At 44.4% G+C, this 27,284-nt stretch overlaps 2 protein-coding genes across 6 annotated transcripts in view; one reads left to right on the top strand and one right to left on the bottom strand.

Moving 5' to 3' along the window:
• LOC135902530 (venom peptide isomerase heavy chain-like) overlaps positions 1-27,284 on the bottom strand; it is a 55,189-nt gene that overhangs the window by 17,300 nt on the left and 10,605 nt on the right. The window contains exons 1-2 of one of the 4 annotated variants that reach the window (XM_065432659.2): positions 22,411-22,460; positions 743-907 (exon numbers count right to left, since the gene is read on the bottom strand). In XM_065432659.2, the coding sequence (XP_065288731.1) occupies positions 743-800 (58 nt within the window). In that variant the 5' untranslated portion in view covers positions 801-907; positions 22,411-22,460. Of the gene's footprint in view, positions 1-742; positions 911-11,358; positions 11,400-22,410; positions 22,461-27,284 lie in introns of those variants that run through there. The other 3 variants (XM_065432661.1, XM_065432660.1, XM_065432662.1) reach the window with 3 other exon arrangements.
• The window catches only part of LOC135902526 (flavin-containing monooxygenase 5-like), a 57,536-nt gene that overhangs the window by 1,933 nt on the left and 28,319 nt on the right, over positions 1-27,284 (top strand). The window contains exon 2 of one of the 2 annotated variants that reach the window (XM_065432645.2): positions 22,511-22,615. In XM_065432645.2, the coding sequence (XP_065288717.1) occupies positions 22,612-22,615 (4 nt within the window). In that variant the 5' untranslated portion in view covers positions 22,511-22,611. Of the gene's footprint in view, positions 1-22,503; positions 22,796-27,284 lie in introns of those variants that run through there. The other variant, XM_070535401.1, reaches the window with a different exon arrangement.

A 27,284-nucleotide genomic window follows, 5' to 3' on the forward strand; every position in this document is an offset into this window, starting at 1 on the left:
TAATCGCGTAGAACAGAGGCGCTCTCAGTGGCACTACAATGTAGGTCGGAACATCATGGCTTATACAAGAGGTTGACAAGCTTTAGGTGCAGCCAGCGCAAGCAGTGTTTGTGTGCGAATGTGTCGTGCTGTATCTGTTCTCTATAGGGATTGCTCTGTTGTTTGTATAGGATGTGTATTGCACGCAAAACTGCTATTGTGACCCAGAGCGGGTAATGGTTTGAATATATATATATAAACAACGTTGCCGCGTTTTTTTTTCTCTGGTTTGAGAGGCATTAGGAACATTACACCGATTAATGTCGAACCTATAAGACATCACCGTTTCTCCCTAATTAGAGGAAGTGTCACTCGTTTTTTTTTTTAATGTGGCTAGCATACAAGCTTCTTTTGACTAACTCAACAGGCTTTCAACTGACACACACAAAGAGTTTTTCGACACTACAGAACAGCTCAGCAGCTTTTCAACACTGTTTTTCAACACAACTCTGTACAAGTTTTTTGTGAGCAAAAGCATCCTTCGTAACTGCGGTAGCAAACTTGCTGTCGGTAGCGTTTCTTTTTTTTACTAGAATACTCTATTCAGGCCTGGAAGTACAACATTAACACAAAATAGCAGCACCATCAGATGATGCACAACCACAGTTCCAAAACTGGCGGCGCACCTATACCACTGTACGCAGCTGTATACACAGGCCCATTCGTTTACATTTCATAAAACACAACAGTCATGTTAACGTACCCAGTGAGAGCTGAAGAAGAACGGCGGCAGCCCCAGCAATGACAACAGCGGACTTCATGAAGAGGCGGGAAACGGACGAGGAAAGCGGCTTGACGACCGTCTCGGGGTCCGTGGCTCTGTTGTTTGACGCCCAACGGTGTCGCTAGCGATGCCCTGGATATCGCGCTGCTGGAACGAAAAAAAAAAACGAAAACAAAATGTTGCAATAACTTAGAGGAAGCGTTACTCATTGTTTCCACTCGCCCGCATGGTTCGACCGGGGACGGGGTACCCCGTATTCACACGATCGTCTGCTGTTGAGGTGGTCTGGACGGGGGAGGAGATACGGGACAGACACAGAGGAGAGCGAGAAACGGCGGGAGAGCTGCACCTGAATAGCCAAGATCTCTCCCTCACCATTTCCTCCTCGCCATATTTTGCATCAGGAGCGTCGTTAAGGCTGTTGTGATTCATACCGAGGAGGAAGTTACCACGGGAAAGCGCAACTGCACGGTGCCCGCGATCGCGTGGGCTTGCGCAACTTTCTTGACAACTGGTCGCGTATAGCAGAAACGTGTTTGCTGTGAGGAATGTGAGATGTTTACACGCATCAGAGCGGGCTGCGACACGTGTTGTAAGATATTCGTTCACACGCATAGGAGTGGCACCGACCATGGGTGGCACTTGTACCGGTGGTCACATTTTAGATTTGGTTAAAGAAAGTCGGCGGCAAGAAATTTAGCAGCTTAGATTCTTGTTTTTTTTTGTGACCAGCACTGTTTGAGAACTTTGTCCGCTTTATGGTTTGTCCGTTTGCATCTAACTTCTTTCCCGCCAGTCTGGGTCACTGTATATGGGCCACTGCGCATGTGCTGCACTTCAGTGACATAACACGCATTAAAATTTGTTCGGTGGAGGGCAGAATCAAACCCGTTTGATATACATTTAGACAATCTTGTCTAAATACATGTCTTATCTGAATTCAGGTGCACGTCATGCGTGTGCTTCGTGGCGGCGCTGTCAGATGGCGCACCGTGCTACGATGTAAGCAGGAGAGAGGATCCCGACTGCAGCACATGCCTCGTACGCGACGTGCTTAGGCGGTGGACAGTGCGATGTGTCGCAATGTATATTTTCACTTCTAATCCCATTGACGTTGACATTCATCCCTACGTGGTTTCTGGCGACGTTTTTCCTTTTTGTTATTGACATGGGTAGGAGGAAATACTGGGACCTTTAGTGGAATGTAAACGCTCCTTGCATACTTTGGTAATAATTATTGTTTTGCACTTAATACACTGGGTAAACACCGCTTTCGCAAGCAGCGAAAGAAGTCGTAGAACGGCAGGTGAACCCACCATGATGCTTACCGCGAAAGTGGCTAGAGCAGTTAACAACATCAATACGATGTGCCCATCGCACTTATGTGCACACACAGGTCTTCACAAAGCATATACCCATGTGTATAAGCGCACACGAACATGTAAGCTATTTCTACCTACAGATATTCGTTCTGATAACGGCAGGTCGATGTGCGCTTTTCGGTATGGAATAACGATGACATGTATTCACTGGAAAGTGTTTTTAAAAGGAATTAACATGCGCTTTTTCACTGTTTCGAGAATCTGATCTCGGCTTCAGTTCTTGTGTACGCAGGGCAAATAGCTTATGCTAACTTTATATCCACCAATAGCCAATCTTCCTGTTAATTTCATTATGGCTGCAGGGTCTACGATCTATTGCTGGTCGTTCACATACGAGTCGGCTTCTTACTAAATGAATTCGAGACAGAAGTTATGCGTTTTCGTCAGCATGAACACTTTGAACTTTGAGCTCAGCCAGTTCTATGTAAACTGTATAGCCGGGGCCAAGTTGACAACGGTGTCTTAATGTGTCTGCGCCTGCAATTTGACTTAAACGACTCGAACAATGAATTCAACAGGTGAGTTAAACAAGACGCGCTAACATAATGGACGTATATACTTCCAGAGCCATAGTGAAGACACAGTCGTGTACTCGCTACGTACGTACAGCTTCAAAAGTCACGCAATAGATTATCTGCAGCTCTGTTCTTGGATGTCAAGAGGGCATACGATAACGTATCTCACGAGGCTATCCTCGATGCTCTTGAGATGGTTGGCCTAGGTGGTCGAGTTTTTCAATGGATCTCTCATTACTTTTTTATGAGATCGTTCTTTGTCTGTACCGGTGATGGTAAAACCGCACTACACTACACGTACCGAGGTGTACCTCAAGGCGGTGTACTAAGCCCTACCCTATTCAACCTCACACTCATTGGTCTCGTTGATCATCTGCCAGCAGCGATCAAGATATCAATGTACGCCGACGACATATGTATATGGACCTCAGGTGTGACACGTCCTCAGATACGTGCAAGACTTCAAAAAGCTGCTACTCTAACAGCTCTATACCTCCGCAACCAAGGTCTTGAAATCTCGTTAGACAAATGTGCACTGATGGCGTTCACTCGCAAACCAATGACACCCTACGCCATATCAATAAATGGCCAGGTAATTTCTTATGAGAAGACTCACAAATTTCTTGGCATAATCATTGATAGAGATCTCTCATGGAGCCCGCACGTTACCTACTTGAAAAAGCGTCTGACAGCAATCTCCCAACTTTTCAAGTTTCTGGGAGGAAAGACTTGGGGAATGTCAGTGCATGCAATGTTGGAATTGTACAGGGCTCTTTTTCTGGGCTTCTTGAGATACAGTTTGCCCGTACTGGCCAACACCTGCCAGACAAATTTTCGTGCTCTACAGGCTATTCAAGCTCGGGCTCTTAGGGTTTGTCTTGGTTTGCCAAAATGCACATCGACAGCAGCGACTATTGCGATTGCTCAGGACCAACCTATACAAACACACATTGCGGTAGAAGTGTTGAGAGTGCACATTAGGCACGTTGCCCGTGCCTGTTCCCACCATCTGGCAACACTACCATTAGAATGGCCGCAGGCAGCTTTTTGTACTATGATTTCGGAGTATTACACCTGCCTCTCATCAGGCTACACCCCCGCAACTAAGCCATCGATTCCTCCATGGTGTTTGGCTCGACCCGCAGTGCACCTCACCGTACCAGGAATCAGGAAAAAATCTGAGCTGTCATCACCAGCTCTTAAACAACTAACTCTGCTTCTTTTGCGCGAGAGGTACGCCGAACACGTACATATTTATACTGATGGATCGGCAACTCTCCAGTGTTCCTCTGGAGCCGTGGTCTTCCCAGCGAAAGCCACCACCATCAGTTTCAAGACATGTCACCCAACGACACCGATGGCCGCGGAATTTGCAGCCCTTCGCGCTGCACTTCGTCTCGTCAACCAAGAACAACCTCGAAGGTGGTCAATATTCAGTGACTCCAAGGCTGCACTGCAATCTTTGCTATCGGCCCTGCGGCGCGGACCACATGAACAACTGGTATTTGAGATTAGAGAACTCATTCATACCTTAACTGAGAAAGGACACCACATGACATTTCAGTGGCTTCCAAGTCACTGCGGAGTCATAGGGAACGAACATGCTGATAACGCTGCTCGGTCGGCTCTTCAAGGGGACGAAGAGGAGCCGATACCGTTATCAAGGACAGATGCTGCTCGAAAACTTCGAATGATCAGCCGTCACATCACGTTATCCTTGTGGAACGCTGGAAGTTTTCACAACTACCGACTCCACCATCTTGACTCCTCCCTACGCCTTTGTATTCCAGCTGGGCTCTGTCGTCGCGAAGTTACCCTGCTTTGTCGACTATGGCTAGGGGTGGCTTTCACCAAGTCTTTCGATTACCGAATTGGATGGGCCGACGACGCCTCGTGTGAGGACTGTGGTACCGAGGAGACTTTTCAACACCTTCTTTGTGACTGTCCTCGATATACTTTACAGAGACAATCACTTGCAACCGCGATAGCGCGCTTTGACCAAAGACCTATCACAGAGGAACTCATTTTCAGATACCGCCATCATAAGCCATCGCAGCAGAGGGCGACGAGGGCACTGTTGCGGTTCTTGAGGGCGACAGAACTGGACAGGCGACTGTAGCCTGAACAGATGTTGATAGTGCTACAAGTGTCAGTGTGCTGTGCGATGACAGTGTTCGGTGACAGTGACCGATTGTGATTGTGTGTCTATGCTCCTTCCTTTCCTTATCTCTACTTTGTTTCCACTTTACCTCCCCCTCCGCTCTCTCCCCAGCGTAGGGTAGCCAACCGGATTTTTTTCTCTGGTTAACCTCCCTGCCTTTCCCCTTTCCTCTCTCTCTCTCTCTCTGTACTTAATGGACAATTTCTTTTTCTTTTTGAAGTAACACAAAAAATGCTTCAAGAGACACATTAGGAGGTGTCGACAAAGTTGCGCAATAAATGAGACGTTATAGAGCGTGGCACACCTCCATTTGGACTCTACTCGACCACGACTAACAATAAAAGGATTGATCTAATCTTGCCTTACAAAAAGTGTACACATTGCAGCCTTGATATAGTCGTGCGGCTGACAAAAGTCTCTCTCACTTTACATGGCTTTCAGATCGCTGCACATTTCTGTGCATCACGACTCAAGCTATACAAATGAAAATCCTTAAGTTCATACAAAAATTGGGAGAGCGACATTAACGTCTCCTGAAGGCTACAAACTGATGGAAAGTAGATATCCTTTTCTATCACAAATTTTATCCGCATTCTCGTCAAAATATGTTTGAGGAGAGCCAAGGCTTTCAGATGAAGGACTTTTTTGCTCTCGAAGGCAAGAGAGGAGTAAGTGCCGGCGCAGCGACAAAGTTGAACGCTTGGTTTCTGACGCCGACACGCGACCGCATGTTATATTTGTTACATAGTGAATGTAACAAATATAATATAATAATATATATTATATTATATTATAATATATATATAATTATAATATAATAATAATATATAATAAGCCATCCCTGTTACTGAAGTTAACGGTTCCGTCAGCGTTCCACGATGCCGCTCCGTTGAGCATGTGCCGTGCCGTCCTTCATTGGTAAACGTTATGCTTATCAATTGCCGAAGCGTCAAGAACAAAACCGACGAGTTAACAGGGCTCGTATCATCTTTTGGCCCTGACATTGTTATCGGGTCTGAATCTTGGTTGGATGAATCGATTTCCAGCTTTGAAGTATTTCCTGCGGAATACATTATCGCAAAGACCGCAATACGCACGGTGGGGGCGTTTTTGTTCTGGTCAGGCACAGCTTGCCAAGTTTCATAGTTGACTTGGGGGATAACAGCTGTGAATCTGTTTGGTGCAAAGTTGTTCTAGAACATAGCAAACAGCTTACAGTTGGAGCATTTTATCGTCCACCTAATGACAACAGCAGTCGTACCTTTAATACCCTTTCCCATTTATTACTTACGGTCTCAACTGATTACCTTCTCGTCGGTGGTGACTTTAATATGCCAGAGGCGCAGTGGATTAATAAGCTGCCAGTACTTCCTTCGTGCTCATCCTTGTCGTCGGCTTTTTACGATCTTTTCGCAACGCATGGTCTTTATCAATTCGTGGAGGAACCAACACGTCGCCATGGCAATGCCGCTTCCATCTTAGATCTTCTGATTTCAAACTCTCCTTCGTTGCTGCAATCTGTTTCCATAGTTCCCGGAATAAGCGACCATGATGCAGTGGTTGCCCGTCTCGTTGCTCCCAAGCCGTACATACCGCGACCGAAACCCAGAAAAGTTTATTTCTTTGATAGCGGAAATTACTCTCGTATTTCTGAAACGCTTGAGTCAAACTTCGATACTTTCTCAGAACAAAGCAGCACTGTATCTGTCTCCGAGTTATGGCTGCTGTTCAAGGAACAACTTTTACAGCTCATTGACTTGCACATTCCATCTAAGCTTCTTTCTGTGAAACACCGAAAAAATAAACCTTGGTTTGATAAACCCATAAAGGTGCTACTTAATAAGAGGAATCGTATGTTCAAACGGTATAGAGAAAAGCCCGATTCACTGCAATTTTCTAAGCTTCGACAACTTGGTTCTGATATCCAGATGAAAATCGCAGAAAGAAAAAAGAAGTATTTCGACTCTCTCGGTTCTAGAATAAAAGAAAACCCAAAGGAACTTTCGAAACTAGTGAAATCAAACAGTAAAGACGATGTTGGTATCCCTCCAATAATCCACAATTGTGCATCTGTTACTAATGATAGAGATAAATCAAGTTGTTTTAATGATTACTTTGTTTCTGTGTATTCAACGCTAGTACCTCAACATCTTCCAGTTTTCTTGAGCAACGCGCTTGATGATATGCCGGATATTGACTTCGGAATAGTCAGCCTCCTCCAAAAGTTAAAGCCACACTCGGCACCAGGTCCAGATAGGATACCGAATTTTGTTTTGAAATCCTGCGCATATATCATATCAAGGTATCTAGAAGTACTGTATCGCAAATCTCTTGAAACCTCAGAATTACCTGAAGACTGGAAGATGGGCGACATTGTTCCGATTCATAAAAACGGGCCCCGTCACAGTGTCATGAATTATAGACCTATATCCTTAACTTCTGTGTGTTGCAAAACCCTGGAGCACATAATTTACACTAACATCTTTTCCCACCTTCAAAACAACAGTTTCTTTGTTCCTTACCAACACGGGTTTAGAGCTGGCCACTCATGCGTAACTCAGTTAGTGGAATTTACCCATGACATATTCACATCATTTGACAAAGGTTTACAAACAGACGGCATACTATTAGATTTCCAGAAAGCGTTTGACGAAGTGTCCCATGTTCTCTTACTTCATAAGCTTTCACTTCTTGGTTTACCAGAAAAAATACTTTATTGGCTCAAAAACTACTTGACAGGTCGTTTACAAAGAGTGGTAATTAATGGCACAGAATCAGAATATGCACGCGTATCTTCTGGCGTTCCGCAGGGTTCCGTCTTAGGTCCTCTTTTACTTCTTATATATATAAATGACATTGGCACAGGAATCACTTCGAAAATCCGGCTGTACGCAGACGATTGCGTCCTTTACAGAGAAATTAATAATGATTCCGACCGAGTAGCATTACAGACAGACCTAAATAATATTTCTTCATGGTGTGACAGGTGGCTTATGTCCCTCAACGTCTCAAAATGTAAGCATATTTGTTTCACCCGCAAGCGGCAACCAATCCGTACACAGTATTACTTGAACGGCTCCCCTTCATCAGAAACACGCGAAGCCAAATACTTAGGTGTCACATTTTCCGCCGATCTGACATGCAATCGTCACATTCAAAGCATCACTTTAAAAGCAGGGCGTGTACTTAATTTTATCAAACAAAACTTTAGGCACGCGCCACTAGATGTCAAGAGAACACTTTACCTAAGCAACGTTCGCCCGATTCTCGAATACGCGTCTGTTGTGTGGGACCCGCATACACAAATTCTTGTGAATAGCTCAGAAGCGATACAGAAACGTGCGGCCCGTTTCATAACCGGCATTTACTCATTTCCAAGCAGCATCACAGAAATAAAACGGCACATATGTTTAGAAGATATTTCGCTACACCGTGTTGTTTCCCGCCTCTCTTTCCTTCGAGATATCGTCTTCAATCGCACACCACTAAACAAAGAGACTTATCTACAACCACCAACATACATATCTGGGCGCCGCGACCACTTACTTAAGGTAAAAGAAATATGCGCGCGCACAACAACATACCAAAACTCCTTTATTCCCCGTACAATTCACGAATGGAACCTGCTGCCTCCTGACCTAATTGAAGTTGCTTCTGATGTCGAATTCCCCACTGCTCTCCAAGCATATGTTTGCAGATAAAAATGCACTCGCCGTTTGTAATCTTCTTTGATGTTTGTTTTGCAATGTTAGCCAACGTGCTGTGAAAATAAGTGTAACTTGTTACCTGGGCGAAACTTGTTCTTTGTGCTGTCTCATGCGCTCCCTTAAAATGTAACACAAGTATGATTAGTATCGTACCCATGGTCTGAAGTGTTTAGCCTTTTAAGAATGTGCAATCTTGTATATTATATTGATTATCTGTCCTCCCTACTGTAATGCCCAATGGGCGAAGTAGGTATGTAAATAAATAAATAAATAAGTATCGAGGCTTCGTGCCAGTGGCATTGCAAGCCTTCATTCAGTTTCACAAAAGCAATCAGCATGCATTACTATCAGTTTTTCCGGTCGGTAACTCCTTTGCTGTGACACGATCTCTCCACGCACAATTTACCCTAAAAGTGACCAGGTCTAATCGCAGGCGTGGAATGTGACGCGCAAAGAATGTTGACTAAAATGAATATTACAACTAAGTTTTGTCGTTCTGGCTATGACATTAAAATATGTGTGCGGGGAAATTGAACATTTCATTGCGGTCTAAGTGATTTTAAATCCTCACTCGTAATGGTAACAATAGCTATTTTTATTCCCTTAATTATACCTGATTACATTAATCGAAAGATTACAATCTGATTACCTTTATTACTAAGTCAAAGGGTGGAGTACGACTGAGAATTTTCTCTTCCTTTTGCCAAACATGAATTGTAGATGCTGGATATGTTGTGAACGTCCACCTTAAATCAATGTATCAATCTTTATTAGTGGTATAAGAAAAGAATACAATTACATATGCAGAAGGAAGTCCCAAGGTTACAAACCGCAGGCACGACCTCCTATGTTAATATACTAGAAAACTGATAAAGGGACCATATAATAATAATAATAATAATAATAATAATAATAATAATAATAATAATAATAATAATAATAATAATAATAATAATAATAATAATAATAACAGTATAGAAAACTACTTCAAAATGTAACTCGTAAAAAAGACAGCGAATATTTCACTGATTACCCAGAAAATCATCATGAAACAGACAGAGTTAACAAAGTTAGTGGAACGCAACGCTTACACATTCAATAAAAACATTGTTGGCTTTCGCTTAAATACACAAATAGGTATTATTTATTTCAGTTCAGATGAAAGTGAATTGCATAATAAAATAGATGAGAAAACACTGCTCACTTTTCCATACTTTTTATGTATTTTAGGGAGAAGAAAGTTATTATGGACGGCAAATATAGTTCTATTTGGATTAGATAAGCTGACTACAGGAAAAATGTCGATTATAAGCATGCGATGAAATACCTTAAAAAACAAAACAGACGTATGCTGAATATATATTTCAGAGATAGGTAGTATGTTAAGCTGGACGAAAATAGGATGTCATGGTGTCAGTCGAGTAGCGGAAGTAATAAGTCGCGCGGCTTGCTTTTGCAGTATCTTCAGATGTCAAATGCGAACTGAATATTAATTACAGCATGATGTAATATAGTAACTTGGATTACTGTGTATGAATGCATAACGCGACGCTTTAAGAGTGTTTATGCTAAAGCACTTTCTTGATTTTACCAATGCCCCAATTCCGTATGAAATCTTTTCACAAACGAAATTGGTTATATTGGTGAAATTTCAAGTAGGTGTCCACTATAACTCCAAAAAATGATGTCTGACCACTTAAAGCAATGACTACAGAGTTGACATAGAGGAAGGCAATAGTTAGCACTTTTTTGTTGGGTGTACGAAAAAGCATGAAATTAGTTTTGGGTGCATTAAGCAATAGTCTATTAATAGGGTTGCACCGCTCTTCGAGGGAGGTTAAGTCAGCTCAATGGTTAGATACCAGAGTCGCAAAATCTGAATGATGAGAAAAGATAATCGTGAAACAGAATGCCAGAACATCGTTGTTTTGCACACGTTACCTACAAAACGAACGCACAGCAAAGTGTACAGAATTTGGGGACCCCTGCAAACAAAAAGTACTTATGGTATAGAAAAAAAGAAAAAAAAGAAATTGAAAATAAAATAAAGTAATAACATTTTCTTCCGGAAGTGTGTACGCAGTGTCTCACGGAGGTATCATCAGGTAATATGCAGTCAAGCAGCATGTAAAGACATTTGTTCAAGAAGTGCCCAGAGGACAAAATTTTGTACCTTCGTTACGCTTGTTCATTTAGTATGTCTGAGTTTGGAAGCTGGGTTAATGTATAACAGGTAATCATATCGCATCCCCTAATCAATAGTGCACAGTATAAACGGTCTTATTGGCTGATATATGATAAATTTACGGATTGTATGGATGATTTTTTCGTATTTTACAGATGTAAAAGTGGAAAATGATAAAACGCGTCGTTTTTAGCGGAATAAGGTAGTTATTAGCCTCACTTAATGCCTCTAATCAATTCACGCGCACCTTTTGAATCTGCCAAGTCTAAAATGCTCGCTTCGCACGAGATAATTAATGCAGATGCACTGAATCCACTGGTTCCACACGTCAAGCCACAGACGCAGTTTGTGCTGCTTGCAGAAAGATGCAGCGTAAGAGGATTACGACAGAGATCATTAGGACTGATTAGATATGTCAAGTTCTCACTAAAGTTAGAAAGACGAAGCTACCGACTCGCGTTCTTTTATTCTTCTCAACATTTCCCCCCCTCCTCTTTCTTCCTTAAACCTTTCAACGACAACACAGCAGTTACGTTTACGTGGAAACCCTAACCTAACATGTACGCCACTTATAACTCGGGCAAGATATAGTCAAGGTATAGAGATGCTACACGACGTTGAGGTCCCTGTCGTCGGAACACATACCTTATACGTCCAGGTGCTTCACCAAGGAGAGCGTTGGGGGTACTGTGAGTTTTTTTCGCTTCGCTGCGGTGACGCGTAATGCAAATGTTCTTCGCTCAGCTTTATGCACATAGGAGTTCAAGCGAGACGCTTAAGTCTGCTGTGATTGGATGCGGGTGAGCGAAGGAAGCGCCCCTGTGAGCATCCAGTGCTTGCCTGGTGACTAGCAACATCCTGAGAGTCGGAGACCTTGTTGCATTTGCACGTGCAAGACACGAGCAATACTTTGTTGCTCTCTCTCTCTCTCTCTCTCTCTCTCTCTCTCTCTCTCTCTCTCTCTCTCTCTCTCTCTCATTTTTTTATTAAACGCTTGAAAGGAGCAGTTGGCGCATGTAGAACGTGCTGGCCACCCACTGCCATTTCGCACTTTTGAGAAAGGACACCGAAACCGTTGCCAACGGGTCGAGCAGGAGAAAAAAAAAAGGACATGTAGCAGACTTGTGTAACCTTACAAAATCACAACGCGATTTTCAGCGAAGCTAGCTGTTTCTTTTGTATGGTTGCAATAAGAAATTCAGTTGCCTGTAATTAAATCACATACTTCAAAATGTTGCCCGTATATGACTGGTCCGTTGGAAACCTTGGCTGCATATACGGGGTGATTTACTTTATCGTTAATGGAATCTTTAAAAATCACTCTACACACGCAGCGCAAATCTGCTAAATGAGCTAGATTACTCTCCAAGGCACATATCATTTACACAGAAAGTGAAAGAGAATATTTGGCTAATTAACAAATATTGCTAATTAATTTTTAAACTACTTCAAGCCACATATTGCAAGTTACGAATTTTAGCCGGTGACCATTAAAGTTAGATCCACTTGGAACGAATTCTGAGGACTACATCAGTCTCGAGATATGCGTTTCCAAAGTCTGCGACAAAATGCATTGGTGTTCCAATAAATTTTGAGCTTCAATGCATAAAAACGTATTTTGCCATAAAAGTGTGTGGAATACCAGCGCATTCTTACGCCAAGTTTGACAAAATGCATTGGTGTTCCAATACCTTTTGAGCTTCAATGCATAACAAGGCGGTTTGCCTTAAAGTTATGTGTGACAACAGTGCATTATTACGCTATGTTTGACAGTGCTTAACTCAGAACTGGTGGAGGTTTCAAAATTAAGCATAACAGGAAGTCCCTGTTGAAACCATTGGATTAAATTCGTGTATATAAAAGTCTGTGCTAAAGTAATTAGTTGTAAATGTAATTAGTAAAGTTTGTAGAGAAAATTAGAACGTAGAGAAAATTAGAATCCTAGGGTTACACCTGCAGGCAAACGGCCATAACGGAGAGACGGTGCGAATACTTCGTCGTTCGGTAGATGACACCATCCGACTCTTGCGTCGCATCACGAACAGACGCAATGGTATGCGTGAAGAGTGCGCGATCCGTCTCGTGCAGGCGTACGCGATAAGCCGCATAACGTATGTTGCCCCCTACCTGAGGTGGATCGGGTCCGAAAAAAACAAAGTCGAATGCATGATCCGAAAGGCTTTCAAGAGGGCGGTCGGCGTTCCACTCAACGCGAGCACCGACAAGTTTCTAGAGCTCGGAGTTCACAACTCTCTCAACGAGTTAATCGAGGCGCACGACATTGCGCAATACGAACGATTATCCAGGTCAAAGGCAGGTCGATGCATCCTCGAGTCGCTCAGCATCGCGTACCACACTCAGCATGGAGAAAAGATGGCGGTTCCCGCCTCTGTTCGCGACCGCCTGATCATCCCGCCGCTTCCCAAGAACATGCACCCGACGCACCACGCCGGGAGACGCAACAAACGAGCAAGCGACCTTGAGAAGAAGTTTGGTAACAGCAACGAGGCGGTGTACGTAGACGCGGCGCGATATGGAGGAGGGAGAAGCGCGCACGCGATAGCGGTTGTAGACCGCTCGGGTAGGTGCCTCGCGAGCGCCACGGTGACCACGGGACACACGGAAGCGGCCGAAGAAGCCGCGATAGCCCTAGCGCTCGTCGCGGTGCCGAACGCTGCGATCGTGATCAGCGACTCGCAGGCGGCAATCCGCGGCTTCGCGCGCGGTCGTGTCTCGCGGGAAGCGGCCCGCATACTCCGAATTTCTGACGACGGGGACTCGTCTTCGCCCTCGCAACCCCAAAATTCTACGGTCTTCCTCCTCTGGACCCCGGCACACACCGATGTTCCGCTAGCGGGAAACGAGGCGGCCCACGCCACGGCTCGAGGTCTCACACGCCGAGCCGCCGCTGATTATGTGGCCGCCTCCGCCCCCGAGAGCGGGGCATCGGATCTGCCGGATCGGGACACTACAACAGAAACACAGCAACAAGAAACACACTGGGCGTGGGGCGATCGCCTAACCACGTTCAGAGACCTCACCCAACACTACAGACTCGAAAGACGCAAATTCCCGCCACCACACGATAAACTGAACAGGAACGAGGCCGTGACGTTACGCTTGCTCCAGACACACACCTACCCTAGCCCCGCTATCTTACACCACTGCTATCCGCGTTTGTACCCAACAGACGCGTGTAAAACATGCGGACGCAGAGCAACGCTGCGACACATGCTCTGGGAGTGTACCGGCAACAACGGTAATCAAAGCAGCTCCGTTGGCGACGCGTCCATAATCGCGGCTGTTGCCAGAGTAGAAGGCTCGAGCTCCGTTCTTCCCGACGCCGCCCCGGATGCGGGAGCCGCCGGGGACCTTCTCCGTAGGCGTCGCCGCCGCTGGGAGGCGGCTATCAGAAGTTCAGAGCTGGCAGACCAGCTCTGGGCCGTCCGGCAAGCCGAAGATGCCGCTCGAGTCCAAGAACTTCGAGCCGTCACCTGAGGCCACCACATCAAGAACTGCCGGACTATTCTTTACTAAAGTTTCTTCTTCTTGTTCATTAGTCAATTACGCGTATAGTGTAAGCAGTGTATATCTTTTCGAGTATTCCATCTCAATAAGTAGATATGTGCTGAATGCCTGAGGCGATTTTTTTTCAGAATCCGTTGACGTTAAAGTAGAACATCTCGCTTTCGAGCAGGAGAAATTTTTACAAAGGCAGTAATATTCATCCATATGCATTTCACTTCGTCAGAACATTGGCCATACGGTGCACGTCCCCCATCTCCTCCCCCCTCTCCCACAATATACAATGTAGGTTGCGTTCACGGTTCTACCATGGTGGCAGGATACATTTTGCGTTCGCAAAACATAGCTGCAACGCTCCGGATTGCTTACATACGTAATTTGCTGCTAATGCCGCAATTAGTCAGCAAATCTTGAAACTCGTGCATACATTACTCACAACCTGCCTCTGATATAAAAAATACAAATACAATATAAACAAGGATCGCGGACAGTAGGGAAACCTACTTCGGACCTTGTATAACACATTAGAAAAGGAAAAGAAAAACCCTCGAGGGTTCTATAATTACTTTCAACGTTTCTAATTAGGTCAGGAATGCCGAAGTGTTGCCACACAATGCACTCAGCATGACTCCCATTTCCACAAAACATAAACTTGCTGTAACGTAAAGCTATCTCCCGACATTAGTTTAAAATAAACGGCTGTATGATACTCTCGATCCATAGATGCAGAATCTTTCTGCTAGAGCTGCAGTTAATCGGCATGCATTTAACTTCGCACTGATATTTGCAGTGGAATTCCCCCCATTTTTCGCTAAATTTTATTTTTGCCAGGGCAATAAGCTATAGACCCTGCGCCGCTCGTAAGAAACACTCGTAACGCTCCAGAGCACTTGCATAAGTAATTTATTGCAAAGGACGCAATTAACCCACATAGTTCAAATTTTGCCTGCGCATCGCCTTATCCTTACATTCATCAAAGGTAAACAATGTGCGTTGCTTATTTCGCCAAAGATACCGTGATAAGCTGATATAACGCATAGAAGAAACCGAAAGAAAAGGGTCAAGTAAATATTTGCAAGGCTCTTAATTGAGCCAGAAACACTAAACTTTAAAGACACATTGCACTTAATGTGGCCCTCATTTCAGCTTTAGATAACGTTTGTTTAACGAAGATTTCTCTCGGGAAATTAAGAAGCGTAGCTGACAACAACGGCATGGCGCATTATAACACTTGCTTAAGGAATTTTTCGCAAATACGCTATTCGAGCCACGGACATTAAAATTAGCACACTGATTTACCATAGTGATCAGAACATTTGCATTTATGCCAGGGCAGCGTGCTCAATTTTACGCCGCTCCTAAAGCACCCACTTAACGCTCCTGAGCAGTTGCATATACATACATACTTTGTTGCAAAAGCCGGAAATAACCACCTGCGAACTTTGCCAACGTATTGCTCAGCCCGTGCCCCTTATTTTCGCTAACTGTAAACAAAGTGGGTTGTTTAGTTCATCGAGGACACCGGAGAAACCAACTGCGAACGCATTACGAAGCATAAAAATAGGAATAAAGTGAGAGTCCAGTATTAGTTGCAACACTTCAAGGCCAGAAATCTGAAAGTTTCGGAACACATTAAAGTTGCATTCCCCTTATGTTCATTGAACTTGAAGTTGATACCTTGTACAGTTGTTTAAGGACTCCGCGAAATACTGCGGATAACGGCAGTATGACACCTTAAACACTTGATTAAGATGTATTTTTTTTTTCAAAGACAGTGTTTGATCTACGAGCATTTAACTGCGCACCGAGATTTGCCTAGACCTCGCCTAATTTTCGCTAAATGTGATCTTGGTGGCATTTGTAGTTATGCCAAATTTTCTGTTCAACATTTCGCACGGCTCCTAAAAAAAAGAAGAAAAAACAAAAACTGATTTATATAAGCTTAGAAGCGTCTAAATACGCAATTTATTGGTGTTAAGTACAAAAATTTTAAATACAGCCCCCAAAACTTTGAATTTTGCCTACGCGTAACCAACAACGTGTTCTTAAATTTTTGTAAATATGAAGTTTGTCTAACGTAATGTTCCCTCGGGACACTGAGATACATAGTGTGAAATGATCATATAACGCTTTCGAACACTTGCTAAAGGACGCTTTTACAAAGGCTGTATTCAATCCACAGGCATTTCATTTCGCGCACAAATTTACCATAGCGGTCTTCTCGCGTTCGCTAAAGGCGATTCTTGTGTCATGTGTAGTTACACCAGGACAGTGTACTCAATTTTGTGTCCCATTTAATATACACTGATATCCTCCGAAGCATTTGCATACGTAATTTATTTCAAAAGGCTCAAATGACCCACATGCTTTAAAATTGTTTTACACATTACCCATAATGTTTCCCCTACTTTCGTCAAATATAAACAAAGTGCCTATTTTAGTGCGTCGAATACACTGGAGAAACCAACTACAAAACCCTTATGACGCATGACAATAAAAAAAGAAAACAAGGTTCAATAATTATTTTCAGCTCTTCCAGTTAAGCCGGTAACGTAAAAGTGTTTCCACACATTAAATTTGTCACTCGCCTTATATTCTCCGAATTTGAAGTTCGTGTCCTCAAGAAGTTGTTTTATCACTATCGGAAACATAGTGGATACTGCCGGTATAACACTGCGGACCGCTTGAATATGTAACGTTCTACAAATCCTGTAACTAATTTATTATAGTTTAAACATTTAACGTTCGTCACTCATAACATGCGTCTTTCTTCAAACAAATATAAACACTGTGCCTCGCATGTTTGGCCAATGAGCCCAAAGAAAAGCAACGGCATGCCACATATAAGGTATAAAAAATAGGATAAAGAACCAGTCTTCAGTAATTATTTTTAAATAACATAATTAAGGTACACACGTCAAACTTTCCGCACGCGTGACATGTAAAGTTTCTCACGTTTTCTGCAAATATGGAATTTCTTCCAATTATGGTACTCATAGGAACACGGGGTAACATTTTAGCGCTTCTTATAACCCCTCTAAAAGGGCCAAACACGAGGGATCATCAATTTTAATTTAACCCATATTTGACAAAGACACTTCAAAAATTGCTTGCCTTTGCCCCTAATATTCATCAAATTCCCTTAAGATATAAACTTCGTGAATGATATGTTAAAGAGAAACGTGTGAACTGGCAATTAACGTTTGTGAGCGCATTTAGTTGCATTAGAAGTTTAACTATAAAAGAACGTAGATGTCCCGGCACGATGCTCACAAAAGATCACTGACAGCAAGCGAGAGCTTGTACAAACTGCAACTGCAAGGAAAACACACGACTGAAAACATGGTATAAGAACGATCATTTCTTTCATGCAGTAACAGTCTGATGCAGTCGTTACAAATATTTCAAATGTATCTCCGAACGCAAACAAAAGTAATTTTTTTTTCATCTTCGCCTCTGTACAGCTCAACAATAAAGAGGCCTAACTTTGTTTAGGGCCCAGGCGAAAACGACACATGCCAGTCGGCGTAAGGCTTGTGCGATGTACCTTTATACTACGAAAATAAGCATTTCAATTTTGTTTTTGTATGCGCGCGTTGCCATTATCGCAATAATGTGCATCTTCGTTTATTATTATTATTATTATTATTATTATTATTATTATTATTATTATTATTATTATTATTATTATTATTATTATTATTATTCATGATACGAAAGGCCATTGCACTCGTAGTTTCGAGCGGCAAAAACCTGCAGTCCGTTTGTACCAGTCCAAAAAAGGAACGAAACACAATGACTTTAGGGCGTTGTCAGTCACTAAGCGCATGTTAAAGCCTGCTGCGGGGCACCGTACATCAGTGCGTACAAAGCTTGAGTTACCACGCACACACAGGCATGGGCGCGCAAGCGAAAAAACGTACAAAACCACACATAGTGTCGCACAGATCAGGAAGCGGGCCACGTCGACGGGACCGATACACGTCTTTCAGATCCAAAGCCCACTGTTCTGGATCGAGTCGCGTGGCAGGTAGGTAGGCTACACTATAACGATCAATTTTTATTTTCTGCATGGAAAAACTAGAAAATTTCAACTTTTCACACTCTGACGTGCTTGTAAATGGATTTCCCGTCTATCGGCAATGCTGTCTTTGCAATTGTAATGCCAACCGATACTGAGTACAGATTCCTCCGTATTTGGAATACGACGGCAATACGTTTTTTTTTTCCTTCAGTGCTCAAAACGGCGGGGGAAACGCGATGAGCTATGCGCAACTTAACGTGCCTACGAATGAAGTAAGGACATAATTAAAGGTGGCACCGCCCGTCTTGAGTTAGGGACTGAGTCTGTTTTCCGCTAGTATTTGTGCACGGGCTGTACCTGACACCACCTCTCTGTTTCACACGTGCAGAGTGTACGCACGTTCCTACATGTATACTGAAGCCTGAATTCGCGCACTTCCGCGCCCGTGAAGAACGCCTGAGAGGTTGTACGGTCGCTCAAAGAGGAGGTGTGCGAATATTGTGAATTTCAAATGCGAATTGAATGCACTTTTCACCACCCCCCTCCCCACCTCTGTTCAGCTGTCTCTGTTTACAATTCGACTTATCGTCTTCTTAGTTGACCTTACATATAGTTGTTAAGGGCATTAGCTGTCCTAAAAAAAAATTAAAATACGCCGCCTTCTTTTTCTCCACGGACTTCACGCAGCATACCAATTTGTTTACAAATCGGAAGTATTCGGTGTTACATTCGATATATGAAGGTCGTTTTTTACAGCGAAGGTGTGTATAGCAAGAATCCTAGGATTTTCTCAGCGTCCGTCGCATCAACAGAAAACTCAGCGGGCCGACACCGGCGGCAGTGCAGGGCCAGGAGCAATGACCCGTAACGCAGCTGGAGGCGTGAAGTCAACGTCCACCACAGCTTTCGTTTTAATACGAAACACACAAATAAAAACAGCCGTCAAACCGCATCATTGATGACGAGGCGCACGCACTTCCGCGTTGATCAACGTACGTTGTCGGCAATCCCTCGCCGTTGGTCGTTGTCGGATACTTCAACGTAGACCTCGGAAAACCGGAAACAAAGCAGTGGTTCACCCACTTAGTGGTAGAGTTTGGCCTTGGTTACTTTAACGATCCAATTCAACCAACCGCCGTACACGGGTCATGCATCGATTTAACTTTGGCCAAAAACATTCTCAAATAAGAACGGGAGAGATCTATGTGCATCATAGCGACCGCAAAGCAGTTATATGTAGCAGTAATTTCAACGTAATAAATAAAGTAAAGGTTTTGTAAACTGCACTTAAACGTGTGTTTGTGTCATATATAACTTTGAAGAGCAATGCGCGTAATGGGCGCGCATCATGTGATCAGTGTTTGACAAGTTGCCCTACATTAGGCACGACATATCTACAGCTTCGCTGACCAATCACCTTCACAGGACTGGACTGGCGGTTATTATTTCTTAAACATTCTTATTCGATTCTTTTTTAAAAAATTCGCTATTCGAATCTCCCTATTTCAAATCGACGTGGTTCAATTCAACACGAGTAGGAACAAAGGTGAAATCGTATCAATGAGACCAAAATATCAAGAAAATAACAGATAAAAATGAAATTTCATGTAATGAAATGAAGGCTGTTCGAATAGTAATATTTCCGAACGGTGTACAAATATTCGCAAAAACGAAGGTTTCTGGCATGGAGCCAAATACCGAATACTTCACTTAACTGAATGTGCAAAGTTAGTTCATGGTGGGAGCTGTACAGTAAACAATGGTGATGTTATTTTTATTACATGTCATGCAGACCACAGCTTGAAGTGTGGCCAATCTGGCGGCTTGAATATGAGAAACTAGAGACATATGATGTCTTCCGCGTCTATACGATAATGTCATCAAAGGTACCATACACATGACTTGCAAAAGGTTTAACCCGGTAATAGCAATGTAATACTGCAGGTTATGCAGCACACCGTAGCCATTTCATAGGCTCATTCAGTATGCAGTGAGCATGAGCATCGATAACCTCTTCTGCTCAGACTCATTTGGAAGAGAGGACGCATTGGTCCAGTATTGTTGGCTGACTGGGCATAATAGCGGATATTTAGGGTGTCTATTATACAGTCACCGCTTGAATGAATTTCACTGCCAAAAGCTCCTTCAAGAACCGCAATTAATCCGTATTACTCGGTGTTAACGAATATTCAAAGACTACGAATATCTAATCCCCGAATCGAATAACAGTGTTGGATTTCTATGTTCGTGGTCATTCCCTCTTAGAAACATGACGCCCTGAAGGCGTGGGAAATTCAAACATACAGCGGGATTATTCGAAATAAACATTTCTCTCTCTCTCTTTCGCTCTCTCTCTCTCTCTATACACACACATATATATATATATATATATATATATATATATATATATATATATATATAAGAAGCCAACAGTCCTTCGCGTCATTGTTTCTTCACTTCTGTTCTGACTAATAAATATAGGAATCGGGCCCCTTGGTTTCCTTTCTCCTCTTTCACACACACACACATGCGAAAATAATATATATATATATATATGTGTGTGCTTTTTTTCGTACTGTATTTTTCTGCGATAGTGACCTGTTCGTGAGTCGATGCGTGATATCAGCGGATGTGTCACCGGCGACTTATGTGTATGCAGAGAGAACGTATACGTCGAAAAGCCTTATAGCGTCCACCCGGTCTATAGTTCCCCCGTCTCGAAAGCGCCCTGCAGAAATGATGCTCTCTCTGGCCGGATGCTCCTTCCGTCCTGTTTCATTCGTGTCAATCGCTTCCGCGTTACACGCGGCAATATGAGATCGGGAGGAAGTAGAGCGGACGGGGACGTCGACTGAAGGCCGCATGAAGCGCCCATTAATTTGTAGAGACATTGCCGCGTCTCAGAGGCAGGACTTCAAAAGCGCGGCAAAATTACGCGCCAGTTGCTCGATGTGGCGCGCACCGCGGTATACTACACCGGCAAAGGCAAATGACACTGACGAATGCTTGAAACACGCTTTCTCCTCCCAGAACAAGGGCGTGAAATTCGCGGAGGAAATGAGCTGCACGGTAAGGAGATAAGAAACAGAAGAACAACAATAGCAAAAGGAGTCGGAGGAGAAATCTCGCGTATCATTTCGTGAAAGGCTGCAGCGAGGGCGGGTTTCAGAGAGCTGACGCCATTTCCTCCGTTTTCTAGCCCTCGCACCGCAATGGGCGGAAGCTGCTCTTCTTGCGCGGAGGTCAAGCAAGGCGTCGTGATGCCACTGAGGGGCCCGGGCTACACCTATTGCGACGAGAACTTGTTACTTGCAACGGCAATCTTGTTATTGAAGGATAAAACACGCTTCATGCAGCGCTATATGTTTGCGCTGTGCCTACAGGGCCCTGTAGGAACAAGCTGCATACAACTGCCTTGTACGCAACTCTTGGGAAGAAGCCGCATACAAATCGACGTTGCCGCCATGTTGCCCTTCCGGTCAATGAACGGCTGCCCACGGTCGGCTGCGTTGCGGCGACCTTGCAGCATGTTACGGCAACACAGCAGTACTGGGCCTTTACGTTAATGTACTGCATAATAATTGGCAACGATAAAGGCGCTGAACGCGTAAGTCGGTATGTTGTAGGTTTTGAGTGAAGGTGTTGATCCGGAGAAAATGTCGATACTGCTGGTATTTGTTATATGCGACATCGCGATGTTGCCTTTAATGGCAGACCGGGCAAGCCTAGCTCCGGCCTCACATTTATCACGATTTTTCTTTTGTTCTTTCCCCCGCTCTCCAGGCATGACTGAATGGACTTTATGGCAGATTGCAACGTATAGTTGCTCGATTAGAGCTCCGAGCACGGCCTCCGCATCACAGGAGCATGGCCTCCGCCTACCTGTGATGTTTTCTGCCCTTGTAACAACCTCACTTTGGCCGGACCCAGAAATACCTTTAACGACGCATATCCGTAAAACGCAGCGAAGTCGTTTGACCATTAATTGACTACGCCGCAGACACGCTGCAGCATTACACATGAGAACGACACGGCGGACACGCGGTTCAGATCGAGAGCATCACTGCCCGCCGAACGATTCGTCATGCTTCGCGGATCGTGTGACAACAGCGATATGTTGGGGAAGGAACCGTTGCCTGTGTACTCACGTGATGGCATGCAGCAGCAGCGCGTATCCCTTGACGGCAAGCGCAGCGCCCCCTAGTCAGCCACAAAAGCGCCCGCGCTTCTTCCGGTTCGTCTTTCCAGGACAGGGCACGAGGCGCGGCAGACCGGATGCACGCCAAGGTGCCTGCAACATCGCTGCCCTTTCCCGCCGCTATGGCTGTCGGCGGCACCAGGCCAAAGAAATGGGTGAGGAGGCAGCGCGGGTGTGGGTAGCACCGCAGTCAACAGCCATTCCGGCGGCGTAGGCACGTGCCGACCTCCAAGTCATCCGCAGCCGTAAACAGAGTCGCGCCTGGCGGCTTCGCACTCGCAAGTATGCTCCGATCCTGGAAACCGGCCCCGTTGATGTTGGTTCTGAACGTGGAGGTTGGTAGCCTTGCGCAAAGCCTTTGTTACGTCTAGCGAACTATTAGGCTTGCCGGGTTCACTTTGTCGTGGTGTGCGCGGCGCTGCAGTAATCGCGAATGCGGTGGCACACGTTTCGGTCGTTACACGAGGGCGACGGACGCCCCTTGGCTAGCGCGATCTTGAACCGTACCCCTCGTGGAGAAAGGGAGAGGCCGGGCGACCGGCAGTTCAGGACCCGCCCTGCCGCAGATGCTTGGCTCCAAGCGCGCGCCCCAGCTCGAGAAATCATATACATACTTCGAGGCTGGTTCCGTATATGATCAAACGAAGAACAACGCTGTAACGTATAAATCGGGTCCTTCGTTTTCATTGTAAGACCCCGACAATTAGCCATTTTTGCATCCCAAACAAGCTTTATCAAGATCGGTCTAAACGCAATTTTTCCCCGAACTTCGACCTTCCGTAAAGGATAATAATAAGCGCAGCTGTTACAAAACTATTTTTTTTATTTATTTACATATACTGCCATCTTGCATAGCAAGATATTGCAGGAGTGAGTGCATACATATGTCAATCAGTTGAAGAATACATTTGAGTGGAAAAAAGAAAACAAACAATAGAAAAAACAATATCAGGAATAGCTAGTTGATTAATGAACATGATTAGGTAATAGGTTGGCAAATACATCACTTGGTAACTCGCGCAAAGACCCCTCAAGGCCATTCCAAATCACAATTGTATGCGGAAAAAAGGAAAACCTAAAACAATCAATCGTTGCATTCAAAGGAACAATGTTAAGATGATGACTTCTTCTGGTGGGCCGAGAAGAAGGGTTAGTGAAAACAATAGGTGCATTGACATAAGTTTTCCCATGAGCAATTTTATGTAGCAGAACAACACGGTCACAAGTACGTCTATGGGCCAGTGGCTTTAGTAGTACCTTGCTCGCATGTGATGTCGGTGAGAAATGGCGGTCATAACGATTATTAACACGGTCCAGCTTGTGTGAACAAGTGGTCAAGATATATGAGTAATATATTCGCATATGCATATACAAATGCTTCCTTTTCGCTAAACACTCAAGCGAAAACTGGCATATACGCATAATATGTTTAGGCCTTGCCGGCCTTGAATGAACGGAAGCTTGTTACTCATTTAGTAGCCTCGTGTACATGAATGTGACAATGGCCCATCGCGTGGGATTTCCCGCACGTCGCATACACGTAAACGGTGGTAATGAGCTCGGGAGCGAACCCAGCCCTGACGCTGCTCGGTGTGGCGAGCAGTAGCTGTGTCGTTAGGAGTATGTTTACTCAAGCGTATCTTAGGTTCACATGAGGGGGCAGATTCATCTAATTCGTATTCCATTATTCTATTGCGGAGCGTATGGCGGCGCGACGCAGCAAAACAGGACAGCAACAGACAAGGACGAAAGGCCCGGCAGGTCTAGGATGCACACAGAAATGCTCAATACGCACGTGATAATATACGTCGACAAAGGCTTGTAAAACAACAAAAAAGCAGCTCACCTCTTGCGAAGCATGCCCGTATACAAAACTCTACTTTGTTGCTCTGGTAAATAAATTACAGAGAAGAACGTAAAGAAGGGATCGCCAACGGGTCTCTGTTTCTTATTTCTGTTTATGTGGCTTTTAAGTGTAAATAATGCCGTCCAACAAGAATTTGTATAAATTAGTTTGTCACATGATTTGCGTGCTGCTCTCTCTATCATTACATGTTCCTGTGAGTGAAGGATAGGTTTATGTCTTAAAAAGTCGTCTGGGAAAGCTGCCAGCAAATTCGCGAACATTGGGCAGCCAGATTGTAAAACATTGAATTGTCCTCGGTTTTCCTTTTAAAAGATAAGGCCCAACTTTTACACCTCGAATATATATATATATATATATATATATATATATATATATATATATATATATATATAAACCGAAAACGAAGAAGCCCACTTTAGTGTTACCAGCGTTACGGGACTACGCGCATGATGATATGGTTCAGAGGGCGAACATTTAACTTCGTGTGATATATATTATGTGTGGTTCTTACTGGTGGTAAGTTTGTCTTCGCGTCGTCTTTCATTTCACGTTTTCTTGCAGATTATGTTTCAAGTAAAAACCACAGCCCTTTTCTCTTTTCTCATTGGCCTCCTTGTCTGTCGGCTTTATGTGGCTGTAACCAATCAAAATCGAGCTCCTGTGTCCCCTTAATATCGTTCATTGTAGTGCAATGAATTACATGATTACATGAAGAAGACGAAAAAAGATACTTTTTTTGCATTCTGTCGCCTTTCGCTTGTTTATGCCACATGTCTACCTGCTTTTCTAGTGTCCAATCCTTTGTTGCACTTCAACCCTTGGATTTGACACGCGTGCTTTGTAATTCGGCAGAGCAAAATTTTATCTGCAGCCGATTTTGCGATAAACAAAAAAGGCTCGATGCAGGCAGGCAGGAATCAAAAGGTGAATGACGTCATAGGGCCCTTAATGGGCCAACACCACCTGGATAGCACAAGACCATCTCACTGTGACCCATCACGTCATGTTACGTGGCCGGACTGCCGTATAATCTAGTGGGGATGCTCCTGAGATGGCAACAGTGATTTTGACGTCGCCGCTTTCATCACACCAATCTTGTCAATGGAAATTTCGGGCCAGGTAGCGTGACGTCATGGATCGGAGTAAACAGGCCTTGTGCTATCTAGGTGGTGCTGACTGGGCCCTCGGCTAGACTTCATTATGAGTGAAACGAATTATTCGTGAGCTTCTGAAATTTTAAGCAAGGCGGGTTCAGATTTGCGGCTGCATGTGCGCATGCTCGTCGGAAACGAATTTGTAAATACTCGCATCGCACACTGCCTGTCCTTATCAACACTCCCCATAACCCTCTTCCCCGCTCCTTCGCTCTTCTCCTTAGAAGAGTGTTAGGCTAGAAAACTTTTATTTATCGTCGACCGGTCTGCTTTACCGCGACAAAACCTTCCTCTCTTTTTCCTTTGTTGGTGACCGACACATCGCTGCCAAACGCATCTTATTGCCACAAGGTGCACCTGAGGCAGGCTCCAACTCACTTTTGTAAGACCGCGGACCTGATGCTGCTCTGTTACACGTATTTAAGAATAAAGGGCCCCTCACCAGATCTGGCCATTTTGAGCTGACAAGCACAGGGCATACAATGCGCGCTAACGATTGTGTTACCCAAGTATTACATCGCTACACGCCGCGGAAAGGTGTGAAATTTCAAACCGAACGCCGTTTTTCCTTCTCCTCGCGGCCGCCGCGTTACAAGCCGGACGGTGACGTAGTCGTACCGCTGCGCCTACGTAGTCGTGTCCGCAGTGTGACGTCGCTCGTGGTGACACGTGTCTTCGAGAATTATTCAAGACAACATCTGTTATTTGTGCGATCTGTTGCTTGAATTCACGAATTGAAGTTTAGAGAAATAATAAAACACACAAACGGAATGTCTGCGTATTCTTTTTTTTTCACTTCCCACCGAAGCAAGAGAGATGTACTTCCGCTTCGTCTGCTTGTTTCCACGCTCGTGCGGTCACGTGCGCAGGTACCGAAACTACGCCATTTTATGCCGTGTTTCAGCTCGTGATCATGCTCTGCGATCCGCTTGTTCTGCGTCAGTATTCGTGTAGCACTGCATTATACTGCTAGTCACGTGTCCTTGTGCACAGCGCGCAAAATCGTGCGCTGCGCGAACGAGACAACAGCTCGCGCACGACGCCGTCGGCGAAAGTGCGTAGCGCCGAAAAAAAAGCGAGGAGAAAAAAAATGAAGGCAGGGTCTGTGACGTATGCGTCACGCGGTCCTCGAGGTCTGCTATGGGAGAACGCAGGGAAGGAATTTCGCTTGCGTAGGCTAGACGGGGCGAGTGGAGAGAGAGTCTTGCTTGGCTGTGGAGCCCGCCTGCTGAAATCATGGGTACGCGGCACTGAAATACTTTTGTCTCGGCTATTAATGAGCCGATTTGAAAAATTTTTGCCGCAGAACGCTGCCTAGAGGACATGTAATAACTTCCAGCGCATAACCAAAATTTACTATGGGGCCTGGTGAGGGGCCCTTTAAGAATGGGGCTCTCGGGTGCCGGCTCTCTCACTCATTTCACCTTCAAATGGACAATCCTGTTTCACGAGAGCGTTAAAATGCGTGAAACCATACCGCGATGTTTCATAACCTTTTTAATTTCACAAACATCGACTTATAAATGACAAAGTTATAAAAGAAACGTTATAAGAAACAGTGTCACTGCCATCCATATCTCTAGTCTTAGTCCCGTTTGCCATGTTAAGTCAGGATGCCAACAAGCCTGGCTATAGCGAAAATTTCGAGGAAACTTGTTCTACGTGATCAACAGTGGCCGCACAAGGCAAACCAGCTCAACCTGGAGTGAACATTTTGTTCCAGGCTTGCCATGACAAATACGAGTCCTTCGTTGGAACGAGAACTTATCTCGGGGGGTCCTGTATAAAGATATAACATAGAAA

The sequence above is a fragment of the Dermacentor albipictus genome, chromosome 3, assembly GCF_038994185.2.
Source record: "Dermacentor albipictus isolate Rhodes 1998 colony chromosome 3, USDA_Dalb.pri_finalv2, whole genome shotgun sequence".
In the NCBI taxonomy this organism is placed as follows: Eukaryota; Metazoa; Arthropoda; class Arachnida; order Ixodida; family Ixodidae; genus Dermacentor; species Dermacentor albipictus.